General features: G+C 34.1%; 1 protein-coding gene across 14 annotated transcripts in view; it reads right to left on the reverse strand.

Annotated features, from left to right (window-relative positions):
* Positions 1 to 20,045, reverse strand: part of dlg1 (MAGUK family member discs large 1) — a 1,569,679-nt gene that overhangs the window by 360,820 nt on the left and 1,188,814 nt on the right. For all 14 annotated transcript variants that reach the window (XM_072523856.1, XM_072523863.1, XM_072523859.1 and 11 more), the window contains one exon: positions 14,273 to 14,420. In XM_072523856.1, coding sequence (XP_072379957.1) covers positions 14,273 to 14,420 — 148 coding nt within the window. The remainder of the gene's footprint in view (positions 1 to 14,272; positions 14,421 to 20,045) is intronic.

Genomic DNA, 20,045 nt, shown 5'->3' on the forward strand with positions numbered 1-20,045 from the left:
CCCAGAAGGGTTTAAGAATATCATACAGGAGGCACTTAGAAAGAGCACTACAGATAAAGAAACGAATATACACATGGGAAGGTTTAGAGACATAAATCAGAAAATTAAGGACATGATAAGGGAAAAGAACAGAGCCAAAAAGAGAGCTAGAAGAATAAAAAAAAACCAGGAAGACAAAAGGGCAAATATGGGCTAAACAGAGAAGTAAATACGGCGTTGCAAGAACACCGAAGCCAAAACTGGGACAACCATGTCGAAGAGATGGAAGAACAAGAACCAAATATGCAAAATATTGAAAAGCTACAAAAAATCCTAAGAAATGACAGAAAACTCATCTCCCCAATAAACGGCGAGAATGGAATTGTCTACTCCATCGAGAAAAAGCAGAGGTAATGAGGATGATTCCCTCTCGAGAGTGTACAATAAATTATCACCCAGACGAAAATATATGTTTCATCGAAGAAATCGAAGAACAATAAGAAAGGCCGGAGGAACCAAACGAAATCATCCCTCCAACATCTGAAATATCAGAAGCGCTTGATCAATCGTTAATACGGAAAAAGACGGTGGGTTCTAATCATTACTCAGTTCTTTGTCGTGGTTTACGGTGTTTTATATTTTGCCGGTGTTCCATATCCAGCGCGCATCAGTAGTAGTGGTAGGTTGTTGATGGGATGCGGGCATACAGAGAGATGACGAGCGGACAGCAAGCGCTAATGGTGCGCCAATAGAGAAGAGTCCACAGTTACGAAATGCTTCGCAATGCTGCTAAAAATGGAATAATTTAATCCTGATTGTCTAACAAGTCACCTGACAAGACAATGTGTACGGTGGACGCTTACGCAGAAATGAACAGCACTTAAGAAGGAGAAGGTGATATAACTAATGTTACTGTGTAGGGTCCTGAATATTTTATCCAGCTTGCTGGCAAAAGTTTCGCTAGCCGAGGATACATGGTGTTCCTTTTTAATGACGCGATCTCCTGGATGAGGACGCCAGTCCTTTGCCTTAGATCGTAGTGTTCTTTTCTTCGAACGATTTGCCAGGTTCCTTAATGCTTCTAATTTACTCAAGTTTTCGGCGTTTTCCTGTATATTTTGGTATTTGGTTACCTCTGTTGTCTAATAGAGCTATCCTTCACAAATTTATTATTCGTTTCCCGAAACCCCATCTTTGCCGCAACGGAACAGAAATTTTTTCATGGGTTCTTTTACGTTTGGGCAATCTTTACGTTTGTGGCCTGGCATCTTACATCTAAAGCACGTTTTTTAGCACATATTTTGTCGTGATATATCTATCCTCTGGCTCGTTCTGCCTTTGCTTCCTGTTTCTGATTTGATCCTCTCATTGCAGCAAATGTCTTCTGGGATAGAAAGCTTTCTTAAAATCTTGACTGAAGTCTGTCCTTGATTTCCAATTTTTGTTGTTGTTTCGGTACCATTAACGCATGGTCTCCTAACAATTATGGTAACGCTTTTAGTAGATCTTGTTTATCGATCTCGTAGGCTAGGCTTAATTCGTTCAGCCTTTCCATAAAGTTTTTTAGAGTGCTTTTATTAAAGTGTTTACTCAACTTCCATACTCGCCTTAATAACTCTGCCTGCGACATTTGTCTCGGTATCGTTAAAATTTTCATTGTGTGACATTCTCTCCTTGTATCTATCACTTTCTCTATTTTCAGCAACATATGTAACGGAACACAGCGAGGACTATAATAAAATTAATAAAATCTTGACCGTTGTAGATACGAACATAATTACGTCTTATGAAAGAGATTACAAACTTTTACTGCTGGGGAATCCTGCAGGTTTACTAGGAATTATTCCGACAAGATCGCTCAATGAGCCACACATCCATACACTCCATCGCCCTACTCTGCGATAACATTAAAAACAATTAATTTCTGGCAAAACAGACTTCGGGTAACCTTGTTATTCGCCTGATCTGAGACAACCTGATGCATTGACATGTCAGTTATAAAAAACAATCGTTAAATATACACCGTTCATTGTCGGTATTCTTTAATTTGGCGAATTATGAAAAATTAAAATGATATGGCATACAAGTTTCTCCCTGGATATATACTTGACCCATATTCTACTGCGGTTTGAATTTATATTATTATTACGCCTTCACAGCCGATTATGAAAATCAAAGATTATTGAAGTTGTTTTATTTCGCCCCAAATACATGAGTTAATTTATTTTTTAAAAATCGGGTCTTTACACCGAATGTTTTTCAACAGTTTATTCCTTTATTTCTAATCTTAAAACCGTCTATCTGCATCGGAATTAAAACAGCATACAATTCAATTTTCACTCGTTGACTGTAAGTTATTTTTTTACGTTTAATCCATTAGGATTCATGCAATTACTCACCGGGGGTCGCATCGATAAATGAATCAGTGAATTTCTCTAAATCTAATGTTTATTCAAAACCAGTAGCCGTAGCGAATGTAAATATCTAGTTGGCGAATGCAGCGAATTACAAAAGGAAAGAGGATAAAAGAGCGAAAAAAAAAGAGAATTAATTGAAAGATTAACTCCGCTCATATTAAGTGGAATGGCTGAATTAGTATTCGTGAGAAAGTAGCCGACTCTTTTTATGCCGAAGGTGATAGGATTAAAACAGCAATGTAGGATAAAGAAGTGTTACTTACAGGGTGTTTCTAGAGAATATAAATTAAACTTACTACCAGCCAAAGGAGGCAGCTTTGAACCACGAAATTATTAATCTAAAAAGCAAATAAATATCATAAATCCGTGGATATGGCACTCATGGACTTTTAAATGGCGTTAATACAGTAGAAAAATGCTTTGTCTTAATTATAAGTTCTATGTTTATATTCCAACTATAGTTGAGTATCACAAATGTATACACTAATTTCTGAGAAATGATAATTGAGTTTTAATGACAAAACTGTCGCCACGTTATGATTATAGATAATGTATCAACTTACCAACATACAATAATTCACATACAGTTTAATAGTCATAGTGGTTTAGTCATTGGTGGCTACAACGAGGTTTATTATCTACGATTGTATTGGCCCTCCGACGGGAGATCGCTGCGCACATGCAACTAGGAAATGCATAAAAGCAGCGTACCTTCCGATCAGAGGTTATTCTAGTTCTTAATCTTGACCAATCAAGTCCTATTTTGGCTGAGTAGCCGTTGTACGAAACTTTGTGTTTTATTTCTCATGAAGAAAGGTTCCATATCTCTTTTAATTGCTGGGGATAAATACAAGGTCTCACGACTTTGGGATTATCACCACAAATCACAAGTGAAGGAATCCGGCACTTTGACTATCCTTTGTTCGAGATAAAGCGAAATTCGGAAATTGACTTATTTCACAAAGACTATTAAACAGCTCGAGGAATACAGTTCACTGTTTAGACAGATATTGGTTTTAAATAGATAAAAGTCGGACCGACTTAGAACAATTTCAGTCCTTGTCGAACTGCCACAATGTTCCGATAGATCACCGACGGTCAGGAATAAATAAAAGCCCGAGCGGACTTTTGAGGCAAATTGACAAAGTAGTTCGACATCAACAAAAGGTCAAACATTAACTATCGTCTGAAGAAAACTCGTCGGATGATGACTGCAATCACTATTAGTCACATTGATAATTAAAGGTTCAATGGAAACAGCCACTCTAGTGTCTTGCTACTACACTCTGCTTTCTGCTTATCTAGTATGTGTAATGCAAGCCGCGAGTCTGACATGAAGTTTTCTATAGGAGTAGCTAGCAGACCTTTCACATCATCTATTTTAAAAGTTAAGTTTTCCCTGGCTACTTGATTTTTTATTTGAGCCTGTATTATAAGTTCGATAGGGTTCAGCTCACAATGATAAGAAGGGAGGTGCAGACTAATTATGTTCTTTTGACAAGCCATTTCGTCGACAACGTAGTTTTTGTATTCGAGTATAAGTTTCCTTGCAAGGTTTAATAATTCTACTTTAAACATATTGTCATCAAATGATATATTTCTTTAAGAGAGCTAGTTCATGATCTCAGCTTTCCACTAGGCAATTGTTGGTGATGGCTCCAATTGTCTAATATGGTCAGAAGTTTTAATAACACCTTTGAAAACCAATCTTCAAATTTTTGGTCGTCCATTTCTTTATGATAGTCATTACTTTTCTTGGATTCGAAGAGTAATAAGCCGTTATCCAAAAAACCCGAATCACTGCCTATATATGTTAATATGTGTTATAAGCCTATATGTGTTAAAATAAGACTCCGTCCTTTACCCACTGGTATTTTCAGATGTGATGACAACCCTTCAATAACGGCTTGTCGATAGTTTTTAACTTCAAAATCTTGCCACACCTTTGAGACAGTATGGCATTGATCTAGCCAAGTCTCGTCTAAATAGTAGATTTTTCTTCCTTCACGACGATAGTGTTGGATTTTTTCAGGTGTCCTATAAGAATACTTTTTCTACTTCTTTATGTATTTAATGTTCATTTGCATTAATGTTCGCAATAATACACGTCGTGATATTTTGGATGTCAACTCGTCAGAATCTATTTGGGTTGTGACTTTCCTTAAGGTTGGAATTTTATTTCGAAAAAAGAAAGCATGTCATTTTCTCCGAATAGCATACTTAATATCTTCTTCAAGGTGAATACGTTTTGTTCCTCTGAATTTAATTTGTTCAATAGACGTATCAAAAAAAAAAAACTTACCTAGAGGTAAAATTTTGTCTTTAAATCGTTTCTTGCAGATACGAATTCATAATAACGGATAAATGCAGATGTTGAATGCTCAAATTCAGCAGTTGCCCCCCCTCCCCCGCCCACACGGAAATATCGTAACATGAATTTTTCTGAGACAGCAGAGTAGTTGCAGGTTCAGACTGGAGATTCGAGGAATAATTTCAGCACAATAAACAAACATGTTTGCGTTAATATGTGACAATGAATAAACATTTATGTATTACTTCACTTTGAAGCCAATCGGCAGTCAGCTGAGTAAACAGAAACAGATAAAATCCGTACAAACACATGAAGACACAAGTCAGTTTTGGCTTCCGTATTTGGGAATAGCTCAAGAAAGAAAGAACCATCAATAGTACATATTATAAGGCGCTATTGGTGCCTTTGAAGAAGGAAATTGCACCTAGACACTAGAAGTAACAACATCGATTGGGAAAGTGATAAAAATATCAAGAATTATACTTAGAATTACCTTCGCAAACGTCGTATTTTCTCTATCCTCTTTTCGACTATTAGCTGCTTAAGACTTCATAAAAATATTAAAAGATTTGGATAAATGACGAAGTTATTGCGAAAATCAGGACATATTTATTCAGGTTAAAAACAACTATGTTGATGAAGAAGGAAAAATTTTGTCTAAATGTTGACTTTTTGTCGGGAGTTGTGAGTAAAGTGATGAATAACTGGCATATATTAAGTAAAGTGATTCCTACTAGACATATATCTGTGGCAGCACTTGTAAATGCACATATCTTTATTTCAAACTATAATACTCTTTCGGCTTAGGTCTTTATGGGAATTTTTATCAAACTATTAACATTAATCATGTGATATTCATTACCAAGTTTACGTTTCCATCAATTTTATGGTATGAGCAGCTTTTACGGTGGGATTTATTATAATTTCTCTATAAACTTTAAAATTTAATATGCGTTGACATTTAAATTCAAGGAACCTTATGTGCAATTATTCTCATTAGGAATGAGGAGTCAGTGAATGTTATTACTCAATAACCATTTCCATCTAATGGATGCTTCATGAAAATGAATAGATAATTACCTCAAAACTTATATATATATATATATATATATATATATATATATATATATATATATATATATATATATATATATATTGTTATGATATGTAAAATCGAGAAAAATATTGGTTTGTTTAAAAATATTTCAAAATTCAATAACATTAAAATAATTCAGATAAGTAGGATAATATCCAACAAACATTTCGAAGTAGGAGAGTTATTAATTTCTTGAATTACCTGTACTAAACAAAATGTAAGCTTTGCATAAATTATTTCTTTGTTATACTTGAGTGACCCGCATAATTTTAAGTGAAAACAAAAAGACAATTGAACGGGGTTTTCCAAAATACATTAATGCAGTGATTAGAGACAAATAGAAGAGATTTTAGAAAGAGGTTTTTGTTAGTTTTTAAGAATTATAGAAAATATTATTTGTAAATAAGTTTTAGGAAATTTTATAATTATAGGTAAAAATTTGTTTGTTATCGAAATGAAAAAATGGGGGAATTGTGACGAGTTTTGATTGGCGGAGATTGAAAAAGGTGGGATAAGTATGTAGGAAAAAGTTTAGCGAGATTGAGGAGAGAAAAAAGATAATCAGTTGGTTTTCCAAGTCTGTAAGAAAAACGGATTGTTCTCTGGCGTTCCCGAGAAGTAGCAAGCAGTAGTGTTGAATGTTAGTGAGTTTTTGTGGAGTTAGTGTATCTGACAGAAGCTGAAGCAGCAAAATATTGTAAGTCATATTTTTCTACTTATATTCCAAGAGTCACTGTTCCGCCCAACGAGAGATTCAGTTTATCGTAAAGAGAAGATATTCCAAGAGTCATTTTTCACTCGGGCCAACGAGAGATTCAGTTTATCGAGAGGAGAAAGGCTATCATAATTTGAATGATTTGTGCTTTTGAAGGAGATCATTAAGGACGATATACTTGCAACAATCTGTTGTAAGATTGCTGACTACATAGGGAGCGGTTGAGAGGAGATAATACAGTCTACAAGGAACAAGGATTTGGACCACTCATCATCAGAGAGAGATATTTTTGTTTTCTGCAGTTTTTTTCTTTTATTGATAACACAATTTTTACACGTAATTTAGAAAGGATATAAATATTTTGATTAGGAGAGTTAGAATAGTTTGGGATTTTGAGATTTCAATTAATATTGTTTGTACCATTAATTTTGATTGTTCACGTACGGAGAACAAAATTTTGAGAATCCTTATATGAGATTTGTTTATTGAAACTTTTGAGTGTGAATTATTTCATTATTTTTATTTTAATATATAGTGTTAGATCATATCTGTTTTTTTTTTATTATTCCGGTATTCTCTGGACCTTACCTTTCACATGTAATAGCATAGATATTGAAGCACGAATTTAACCCTGAGATAAAAGAATTAAAAATTGTGATAGAGTCATAATCATATCATTTAAATAATTTTAATTAATCAAAAAAATTAATTAGCTAATTATTGCTTGGCGCACCAAGACTTTAAATATCACAATAACTGGCTTCCAAAACGTGGGGCTTGAAAATATCGCAGCTTTACATTTGAAGGAAGGGAAAGAGATCTGGAATAAGTACAGGTGATCCAGAGATAAAAACATATAACATTGAGGGAATTTGAATTTGAAAGTATTTTGACAATTTTTCCAGGGAATATAAATTTGATTTATTGATTGATCGTAGTTAGTGGATATTTACTGCTATTGAATTATTTGATTTTATTTTCTTTACCAATCGTACATTTGATATTTATTTTGAATTATTTGAATTTTACTGATTGCATATTTGATATTTGTCGTGAAAATTTAATACATTTGGGGAGAAATATTGTCGTGTTCTGAAACATATAGAGTGTTGTAAAATTTCACATTTGGCGGGGACAAAAACAATAACAAAAAGTAACAACATGTCTGTCACAAGGAGACAAAGTAAAATGCAGGAAAGGAAGGAGGATAACAGAGAAGATGAAACAATTTTGGAAGAAGTATCGGATAATGAAGGAAATGTGACAATAGTTGAGGAGAGAAAAGAACTATCAGGAATAGATAAAATATTACAACTAATGCAACTCCAGTCACAGAAAATGGATAAAATGGATAGAAATCAACAAGAAACATCACTAAAAATGGAAGAAAACCAACGGGAAACAAAACAAACAATGAGCAATATAGAGCAGCGTCTGGAAAACTATGAACAGGAAATTAGAGGATGTGTTGAGGGGATAAAGAAAGAACTGATACAACAAATAGAAGAGATTAATGAAATTAAACATGATATGAAAGAACAAGAAATGAGAATTAAAGATAATTTGGAGGAATTAGAAAGCAAACTTGAAAATGTAATGAAAGATAGTAAGACGGTCCAGAAAAGGGAATTAGAACAGTTAGAAGAAAAATTTGAAATGGCGCTACAAGAAGACAGGAAGGAAGTAGAAAGAAGATTAAAGCAAAATGAAAAACAAATGGCAGAAATTGAACTAAGAGGGGTAGAGAGAAAAGAAGTTATCATCCATGGAACAAGCGAGGCGAAAATACAATTTGGCGGGGATATTCGGAAAACACACCCAGTACCGTTTGTTAAAAATTTGAAAACCAAATTACAACATATTAGATATTTTGACGATTGCAAAGAAACAATTAGAAACCATTTGAAAGAAGGAGCAGCGTTATGGTATGAAAGCAAGGAAGATGAGTTTGAAAATTGGACAGATTTTGAAAATAAATTTCTCAACTATTTCTGGGGGAAAAATAAACAGAGAGAAATCAACCAAGAGCTACAGAATGGAAAATATCACGAAAAAATGGGAATATCTGAAGAAAGATATGCTTTGCAGATATATAACAATTCAAAATATCTAGAATACAAATATTCTACCGAACAGCTGGTAGAAATGATCAGCAGACATTTTGAGGAAACGTTGGAAGATCACGTGATTTTGAGAAACTATCAAGATATTGATAGTTTGTGCCAATTCCTTCAATTAAAAGAAGCGAAAAGAAAAGAAATGAGAAATAGAAGACAACATGACCAATATAATGGACCGGAAAGAGGGTATTCATCAAATTATGACCAGAGAAACCGACATCCCAGATCAACAAACGAATATAGGCCGAGAAATTACAATAATTACAATAGACAACAAAATTACGATAACCGGAATGATACACAAAATAGAACAAATGAAAATCACAACAGGAATAGAGATGCACAAAATCCTCCGAATAGGAATACGAACGAACAAAGGGACGATAGAAATAATCAGAGATTCCAACGACAAAACAGAAGAGAGATGAATCATGTGGCAATAGAAAAGGAGGAAGAAGAAGTATTCAATGAATCCAGACAGGATTTTCAATAAAGCATCCACTAAACAAAAGTAAAAAACTCTCCGGTATATTTTGTCACCCGAGAGAGTTTATACAGTTGGCGGGAAACGAAAAACAAAATTCTAATTCCAATCTAATTTTTTTAGATGCATTTATAAAACATAAAGCGATTAAAATTCTGATTGATTCTGGATCGGAAATTTCGTTAATCAATAAAAAACTAGTAAAAGAATTAAATATGGACAGATTTGTGTATAAGATTCCGAGGGTTGCTTTAGTGGGTGCAAATAATAAAAAATTGACGACAGTAAACGAAGGTTTAGGAGTACGGATCAGAGTGGGAGACCAATTCTATATTATGCAATGTGTGGTGATCGAAGATCTAAATCATGATATGATAGCGGGAATTGATGAGTTGAGTGAAAAACATATCACCATCAATTTTTCGGAAAATCAACTGGAAATCAGAGCAGAACCAGACAACATAGAAGAAGAAAAGGAAACAGATAGGAGAAAATTTTCTGAAAGGATAAATGGACAAGAAAAACATAAAGAAATCAATATGACGGTAGAGGATAAATCGAAAGCTCAAGAAAAAAATCAATCCGAAGAGGAAAAGAGAATAAAAAAAAAGAAGAAGAGTTCGAAAAGAAAGCAGGAAAAAAAGAAAGTTATAAGCAGAAAAATGGAAGGAGCCGAAACATGGTGCTCGGAATACCAGAGAGAAATTAAAGATAAAGAAAAAATAGAAGAAGAAATAACGGAAGAGGACAGAGAAGAAATGGCAATTATGGACGAGAATCCAGAATTTTGTGAAGAAGTAATACGGACAGTGAACACATGTGAACAAACTGAGGATGAAAGAAAAATAATATGTGGAGAAAACATGGAGAAGGAAATAGAGAAGATTTTAGAAAATTATGGAGATCTTATTAATGAAGAAAGCCGAGTGGCTAAAAATTATGAACATTCTTTTAAAGTTAAAAACTTAGAAAATTTTAAATCGAAAACATATCCAATCCCGTATAAATACAGGCAAAGCGTCGGACAGGAAATTGAAAATATGATCAAAGACAAGGTGATCGAAAGATGTGACTCTCCATATATCAACCCGATAGTATGCGTAAAAAAATCAAATGGTGATTTGCGATTATGTTTAGATGCAAGAAACATTAATTCGCACACAATCGCGCAATACGAAGCGCCTTTGAACATAGAAGCCATTTTTGGACGAATCACAGTATCACACATTTTCTCCAAAAACGATTTGAAACACAGTTTTTGGTTAATACCTTTGGCAGAAAAGTGTCGAAATTATACCGCTTTTTCTATCGACGGAGTGGTGTACCGATTTAGGGTAGTACCATTTGGACTACAAAGTGCATGCGCTGCTTTGGTTCGCGCATTACACACAATTTTAAATAGGCATGGAGAATTTGTTGTACATTACATAGATGATTTATTAATTTTCTCACCGGATATAACAAGCCATCTACGACATATTCATACTGTTCTCGAAGAACTTGATCAAGCCGGATTAAAATTAAATATTCAAAAGTGTCAGTTTTTCCAAAAAGAGGTATTGTATTTAGGATTCAAATTAGACACAAAAGGGATTAGTCTTGCAGAAGATAGAATTGAAGTCATAAACAACTACCCTAGGCCAACCAATTTAAAAACTTTGCGGGGATTTTTAGGAATGGTAAACTATTTCAAAAAGCTGATACCAGACCTCAGTACAAAAGAAATACCGCTAATAGCATTACTTAAGAAAAATGTCAGATGGAAATGGGGAACGGAACAAGAAATCGCTTTCAAAAATTTAAAAGGAGCGTTTTCCACAGCTGTAAGAGTGCACCACCCAAGATATGAGCAACCTTTCATTCTCAGGACCGATGCTTCCATAAAAAAATTTGCAGGGGTGTTATCACAGATAAAGACGATATAGAGGTGCCAATATGTTTTGTTTCCCGTGTAACCAAAACGTATGAGAGAAAATACAGCGTTACTGAATTAGAGTTTGCCAGTGTGTTATTTTGTGTAAACAAATTACGTTTTTACCTACTTGGGGCAAGATTCACCATTGAAACGGACCACGCAGCGTTGATACACATAATGAAAAATAGGTTGGTAAATAATAGAATTCATAGGGGCATTCTTTTACTCCAAGAATATGATTTTGAATTTAAATATATCAAAGGAACGGACAATATTTTGGCTGATGCGTTAACGAGAGATGAACAATTCCGCAAAGAGGATCACAAAACTCTCCACGTAGGCATGAACATAATGAGAGAAGAAGCAGGCTTATTTTCGTTGGCCAAAATCAGGGAAAATCAGGAAGAATTGAATGAAAGAGAAAAGCAAAGGGCTGAACAAGAAAATAACCTATATTTTAAGAGGGTCGATGGTAAAGAACTCTATGTAATCACGGAGCAAATGGCAAAAGAAGTTTTTTTAAAGTTACACTGTGACAACGGACATATTGGAAGTAGAAAGGTGTGGCTTATGTTCAGGGAGAACTACATTTGTCGACAGGACTATACAATAGCCAAAGAGGTGACTCGAAATTGTGTGACATGCCAAAAGTGTAAAAGTAGGAACTTTAAAAATGAAAACGTCACAAAAAACGTCGTAGCTCGGAAGAAACTGGATATTGTTGCTATTGATATGTTGAGCGATTTGATACCAACAACTCAAAGGAATAAACACATATTAGTTATGGTGGATCTTTTCTCAAAATATGTTAAATTGTACGCATGCAGAACCACAAAAGGAATTGAAATACTTAGGAAGATAGACAATTTTATAGAAACGGTGGGAAGACCAGACAATATTTTATTGGACAATGCGACATATTTTAGGAACGAACGTTTTAAAAGGGAATTAAGAGAGAGGGGCATCGATACAAAATTTATAAGCATCCGTCATCCACAGAGCAACCCATCGGAGCGTTTTATACAAGAAGTCACAAAATTTCTACGAATTGCCGCGGAAGAACATCATCGACATTGGGACAGAAAAGTGTTTGAGATCGAGACCTATTTGAATTGTGCTCCAAATACGGTTACCAAAGAGACGCCTTTATATATAATGAAAGGAACAATGCCTACAAGACCGTGGGAAGACACCGCCCCCAGACAATACGAAGAAGTGATCGAGTTGGTTCAAAGAAGATTGAGACGAAGTGGAGAGAAATATCTCCAAAGACAAGAGAAAACCCGAAGAAGAAGGCCGATCAAATTCCAGAAAGGAGATAAAGTCTTAGTGAAGGCACTGAGGGTGTCGAATTTACAAAATGGTATTTGTGCTAAATTGATGCCGATATTTGAAGGTCCATATAGGGTCAATACGGAAAATGGGGTAAATAGTTATGAATTAGCGCACATAGAGACAGGAAATATACGGGGTATTTTTAACATTCACGACATCTATCAATATCATGAATAGATTTTAATAACATAGTGAAATAATTTGATCCTAGAAAACTTTTGTCATTTTTAAAATTTAACAAAGAGTTTTCGGCAGATCAAATGGCGGGGATTTGTTATGATATGTAAAATCGAGAAAAATATTGGTTTGTTTAAAAATATTTCAAAATTCAATAACATTAAAATAATTCAGATAAGTAGGATAATATCCAACAAACATTTCGAAGAAGGAGAGTTATTAATTTCTTGAATTACCTGTACTAAACAAAATGTAAGCTTTGCATAAATTATTTCTTTGTTATACTTGAGTGACCCGCATAATTTTAAGTGAAAACAAAAAGACAATTGAACGGGGTTTTCCAAAATACATTAATGCAGTGATTAGAGACAAATAGAAGAGATTTTAGAAAGAGGTTTTTGTTAGTTTTTAAGAATTATAGAAAATATTATTTGTAAATAAGTTTTAGGAAATTTTATAATTATAGGTAAAAATTTGTTTGTTATCGAAATGAAAAAATGGGGGAATTGTGACGAGTTTTGATTGGCGGAGATTGAAAAAGGTGGGATAAGTATGTAGGAAAAAGTTTAGCGAGATTGAGGAGAGAAAAAAGATAATCAGTTGGTTTTCCAAGTCTGTAAGAAAAACTGATTGTTCTCTGGCGTTCCCGAGAAGTAGCAAGCAGTAGTGTTGAATGTTAGTGAGTTTTTGTGGAGTTAGTGTATCTGACAGAAGCTGAAGCAGCAAAATATTGTAAGTCATATTTTTCTACTTATATTCCAAGAGTCACTGTTCCGCCCAACGAGAGATTCAGTTTATCGTAAAGAGAAGATATTCCAAGAGTCATTTTTCACTCGGGCCAACGAGAGATTCAGTTTATCGAGAGGAGAAAGGCTATCATAATTTGAATGATTTGTGCTTTTGAAGGAGATCATTAAGGACGATATACTTGCAACAATCTGTTGTAAGATTGCTGACTACATAGGGAGCGGTTGAGAGGAGATAATACAGTCTACAAGGAACAAGGATTTGGACCACTCATCATCAGAGAGAGATATTTTTGTTTTCTGCATTTTTTTTCTTTTATTGATAACACAATTTTTACACGTAATTTAGAAAGGATATAAATATTTTGATTAGGAGAGTTAGAATAGTTTGGGATTTTGAGATTTCAATTAATATTGTTTGTACCATTAATTTTGATTGTTCACGTACGGAGAACAAAATTTTGAGAATGAATTATATGAGATTTGTTTATTGAAACTTTTGAGTGTGAATTATTTCATTATTTTTATTTTAATATATAGTGTTAGATCATATCTGTTTTTTTTTTATTATTCCGGTATTCTCTGGACCTTACCTTTCACATGTAATAGCATAGATATTGAAGCACGAATTTAACCCTGAGATAAAAGAATTAAAAATTGTGATAGAGTCATAATCATATCATTTAAATAATTTTAATTATTCAAAAAAATTAATTAGCTAATTATTGCTTGGCGCACCAAGACTTTAAATATCACAATAATATATATATATATATATATATATATATATATATATATATATATATATATAAATATATATATATATATATATATATATAAATATATATATATATATATATATATATATAAATATATATATATATATATATAAATATATATATATATATATATATATATATATATATATATATATATATTTAAAAACGCAAAATATTCAAACGTCACGGCATACTTACAAAGTTGCGGCGAATATGAAGTATCCGATGCGGGAGCATTGAAGGCACTCTCTGGTTTGGCTACAATGAGGACGACGCGATCTTGCGTTGTTTTTAACGTCGCTACGGCATCCTCGTGAGTCACATTTTCTAGATTCACTTCTCCTTTCTGTAACAATAAGAATATTGTATTTAAATAAAAATATTAACTATGTCTAATACAAAAAAAAAGTGTATCCTTACGCGTGTTATACATAAGTAATGATAAATGTATGCACTATTTTAATAAATTGTCTTGCCTTCTTCTTCTAATAAATTTCCTTGTTTTTTTCCTCTAATTTTCCTCTTCAAAACTACATATTTGGATTTAAAAAACTTTTTATAATGTGCACCGTTGCGTCTACCGTCCTTAAAAGGGAAAAGGTGAGGAAGAAGAAGAATAACAGTTTATTTATAGCAGTAAAAACTTGGATAGTTTCTCTCGTTTCGTATTCCCTGATCATGTTTTCCTATGATATTGTAACGAACAAGCTAATTTCGACGTACTCCATAACGGTTACATCTCTCAAAACGATGATGTGTGTTCGAGAATCTTCAAGATGTATCGACCGGCTGACAGATCGAGGCGTTCGCACAAGCGAGATTCCAGATTATTCTAGTAAATAAGGACTTCTATATATAAGCAGCGCTAATATTAGTATAGTTAGTTGATATTATCGTATTGTAAGCTTATACATATTTATAATAAATATGTATATTATAATAATATTTATATAAATTAGAACCGGTCGTTTTATTCATCATCATTATCATCATCATCCAGCCTTCATTCATCACGTCCACTGCTGAACATAGGCCTCCCTTAAACTCCTCCATTCTTTGCGATTTTGTGCTCTTTGATGCCAATTTTTCGTGATACGCCTGATGTCGTCAGCCCAACGTGTAGGTGGTCTTCCTCTACTACGTTTGTCTGTTCTTGGCCTCCAATGTGTAATTTTTCTCGTCCATCGTGAGTCATGCATTCTTGCTACATGGCCTGCCCAATTCCATTTTTCCATCCTTTTATTAAAAACACAATATATATGTGCTACAATATATATGTTCCAGTTGTTCTTCGCAAACCGTCGACAATATTGAGCACATCTTTCTTGGTAGATGCTAATACTCTTTCTAACTCTTCTTATTTCTTAACATCTTCTTCGTCATAGTCTTGTTGAGTGCATAGACTTGTGATACATTCACGTTTATTGTTATTTGCAGTTATATTTGGGAAATTAGGAATGTAAATACAGAACAGAAGAAGTGATCACAATGTAGCATTTGCATTTTCCTTGATATATATTTTGAAATCCCATCGTATCTGTATTAAATTGAAATCGCCTCATATATGTATTAAAATAACGAAGAATGTTTTTCATGTTTCTCTGTTCCTATCGTACGAGTTAAGACCCAAATAGTATTTCGTTCTTTGTACGTCGCCAAGTTAATGTAAACCATTTTAAAGTTTGTTTATATCACGGACGCAAATTCTTTGGTATTTTCTTTGATCAAAGCGCTTTGGGATATTTTGCGCGTTCGAAATAGACAGAAATATTTCAGTTTATACGTTTTGTTTATACCAAGATTGTGCGAATGAATTTAAAAAATAATTGCTCACTATCGCTAAGGCGGCTGTCGGTTAGAGTCGTTTATAGTGTTAGTCAAAAATGTTTCTTCGAATTTGAAAGTTTTCTGTTTTGTTCCTTTTCATGGAAAATGTGTAGCAGTTTATTCAGTTTAATGGTTCACTTGCAGTTTAAGTGAGGTTTGGAATCGTTTCCATCCTCGTTTTGTTTATCCCTGGTTGTAATCCCAGGCTTTTTGGCAGTTTGGAGATGAATTTGTTCGTGTGTTCGTGTCCAGAGATTTCCAATCCAGTTTTACCCCAACAAAAAAATTAATAGATCCAGTTCCCGACCCCAGTCATGCAGAGTAAAATTTAGTGAAATTTAAGGTAACTTTTTGTGTTAAATTTTAAAGTCAAGATAGACATTTTTTAAAAATAATTATTGCTTTCATATTTAAAAGGATAATTATTTACTTTCAATAATTTTTTATGTGCCACAGTTTATAGCCAGTAAAATTTGTAAGTTTTTGTATCATCTCCCGAGTTTGTAAAAGGATAATGACATGTTAAGTTTTCTTTGTTATTTTTGGTATAAATCTCTAACTACTTATATAGTATTTTGTGTGCTATCTGTATTTTTGTAACTGTTTGTGGTGACATAACAATAAATGTTTGATTTATTTCTCTAAACGATTTTTTTATTTATTTAAGAAAAAGTTTATAACTCCTTTTTTTTGTGTTTCATTTAAAAAGACATATTTTGCATTTCTAATAATTATTTCTATAGTTACAACTAGTTGTTGTAATCGTTATAATTTGGCACCTCGAAGCGGCGTCCTTATTTTAAATTGCTAGAGGTCCTTCCTGTTGTTTTGTTTGTCCATTTGTTCCAGGAGATTCATGTCAGTACCACTTTGTTTCATTTTTGTAGTTGCCCCAATCCAACCCCATTGCCATTCACTTATCCACGACCCAGCTCTCTAAACAAACCTTGAGTGCCGTTCGCACAGTATCGTTTATTTTGTTTGCCCTGTCTCCACCCCCAGTAACTTCTGTCCCCAATTCTCAACCCCCAGAGTAATACCCTATGTGGTAGGCAAAATATTACGTTACAACAATTACTGAATTTTTTACGCCGTTGTAATTTAGGTAATCTCATCTGTACATCCTTAATCAATGTTCATTACTTTTATTCCGCGTTTATTTTTCTTGTCGATCATTCAAAAAGCTTCAATGGCTATAAATATACCTAAAAGTTGTAAAACGTAGTAGCAGCCAACTCCAAAATAACAAACAAAAGTACCAATTTAAATCGCCGCTTATTTATAAATCAACAAGAAACTTTTAAGTGTTACGATCCGAACGACAAAAACTTACGTGTTCTTCGTTAAATCTATTTTATGTACACAAACTCCCTACCGACAGAAAACTTCCACCAACGCAGCAGTAAATACCCACGAAACAAAACAGAAAGTGCTTATGCAAAACAGTTAAAGTAGGTACATAAATAGAAACAACAAAACATAGTGCGAAAATTTACAACATTCCTCTCTCTACCGAACAACTTGTCTTTCTTATACGGTTAAGATGCTTTTCAGTCGCTGGCGAAGATAAATAATCCGTAATTAGATAAGCAAAACTCCCAACTCCATCAAATACAAACTTCCGACCGAACGGAAGAGAATACACAGGAAAACAAAAAGAATTTATGCGCAATCCCCACAAAGTATCCGACGTTCGTTTTAAATATAGAATTTTGTAATACAATTAATAAATTTTCCATTGCACCGGTTTTTATAAAATTCATATTAGATAATTTTATATCAAAATCGAAAAATTTTACTTTATCATCTATATTAAATGTATTTTATGGCTTTTACCTGCTACCGGGTAACTTTTGGATTTTGGAAATATGAAGATTCCTCTCTGAGGAGATTTTTATCGTTTATTTCTGGTATTCCTGTATCAAGTACATTACTTAAGATTTAATTTGGAGTGGATTTTAAAAATTGTATACTTTTATGGTTTCAACAAGTTCTTTGGATTAAGGACGTTTCATATGGTTAGGTGCGACCAATCTACGCGCCATCGACTAGTAACATAGTTAAAAGTTTCGTATGTTTAATAAGATAACTGGTACCAAACACATTTTTTTTATTTATTTTAAAATAGAATCTGTTAAATAACAAGTAACACTAGGCATTTTTATTGAACGAACATATTATAGCGTTTTACCATCTTGCCATCTGGCCCTCTGGATTACAAAATTGTAAGAGCCATTTTAGAGCGGCATGAACCGTAAGAAGAAGAAACTTTATGCCATACAAGTATTTATGGAAATGCTCGCAAGCTTTCATCACGCCTAGCAATTCTCTCCTGGTGACGCAATAGTTTCTTTCTGATTTCGACAAGACTTTGCTAAAGTAAGCGATGATTTTCTTTGGCCCATCTTTTATTTGGGAGAGAACAGCTCCTATTGCACTTTTGCTGGCATCGGTGTCCAACACAAATTTTCCTGCCTGTCTATTGTAGCTTAAAATCGGTGCACTAATCAGAGCCATTTGTAATTGTTCGAAAGCTTTTTGACACTCTTCGTTTCATGCATATTCTGTGCCTTCTTCTGTCAACTTTGTTAATAGCTTGGAGATGTTGAAAAATCCTTTGACAAAACGTCGGTAATATGTACATAGACAAAGAAAACTTCTAATTTCGTGTGATTGGTACTGGCTAATCCTTAATTGCTGCAAGTTTTTCAGGATCAGCCGTTACACCATTACTCGCTACAATATGTCCCAAGTACTTTACTTCTCGTCGAAACATATGTCATTTCTTTGGACTTATCTTCAAATTCGTTGCCCGCAATCGTTGAAAGACTTCTGTTAGATAAGACAACCAACAAGAACCAGAAAGTGTATCCAAAGTATCGTCTATTCTGGGCAAAGGATAACTATCTTTCTTAGTTACCGCATTGAGCTGGTGGTAGTCAATACAAAAACTCGTTGAACCATCCTTCGTCTTGACTAGAACTACTGATGATGTCCATGGACTGTTCTGTTCGATGGTTCAATTACTCATTGTTTGTTCATATCTTTGATGATATCTTCGGCTTCCTTTCTTTTCGCAAATAGAAGTCGTCTAGGTTGTTGTCTGACTGGCTGAGCGTCTACGGTATTAATTTTATGCGTTACTATGCTTGTTTTGTCTTGGTCCTTGTTATCAATGGCAAAAAGGTCTTGAAATTCTATCAGCAGAGACTTCACTTTTTTAGTTCGTTCATTATCAAGATCTTGGCACCTTTTAATCACCATCTCAACAAGCTCCTTTGGATAGTTAGATTTCAATGATTTCTGATTAGTATTCATAGAACAAATCGAAGTCACGGGAACACACTGTCCGATCAAAGTTCTTTTACTAAACTAATAGCAGTTCCCTTTAAATTCATAACTCTTACAGGAACGACATCTCGAACTCTCAGCAAATCTTTTGCCGTTAAAAACTCGACATTGTCCACATCTTCGACTATCCTTAAACTTCCCTCTCGGCAGTAACCATCAGGTCTGGTCATCAGAATTTTCTCACTATTACCGGGTATTGTTACGTCACAAGTAGTTAGTAAGCTAATAACATCTTTAAACTTTTCTTAGTAAATCCATCTAGAATATGAACTCGTCGGAGATCTCTGCAAATAATACTCTATGTTTCACAGTAGTATGACCAACGGATACTGACATTAGCCTCGCCATTTGTATTAATTAGCTCACCAGTTGCTGTTCTAAGCCTTACTGTTGCCGACGATAATTTAAGATGGCCTGGTACTATTTCTGGACGTGCAATAGTTCTTGTTGCACCTGTATCTACCAAAAACGATCTACATTTATTATTGATACGACCCTCAATGTACAAACTATGAATTCCATCGGAGGACGTAATGTTAACAGTTACTATGGGGGCTGTGTTTCTCGAGGTCGGCAGTTGCCCCTTGGTGTCGACCCGTTCTAGTTTTCCGACTGTTGTATCATTTTCTTGCAATTACGGCGAATGTGACCTACGTCACCACAATTCCAACATCTGGGCTCGCGTCTCTTCGACATCGTGTTACGAACTACCTTTCGTACCATTTCTTCCAGACATTCATCGTTTGGTTCGTCGCCTTCCTCAATGGTCCTTACTCGATGGCTCCGTGAAGTG

Source organism: Diabrotica undecimpunctata, chromosome 2 (genome assembly GCF_040954645.1).
Source record: "Diabrotica undecimpunctata isolate CICGRU chromosome 2, icDiaUnde3, whole genome shotgun sequence".
Lineage (NCBI taxonomy): Eukaryota > Metazoa > Arthropoda > Insecta > Coleoptera > Chrysomelidae > Diabrotica > Diabrotica undecimpunctata.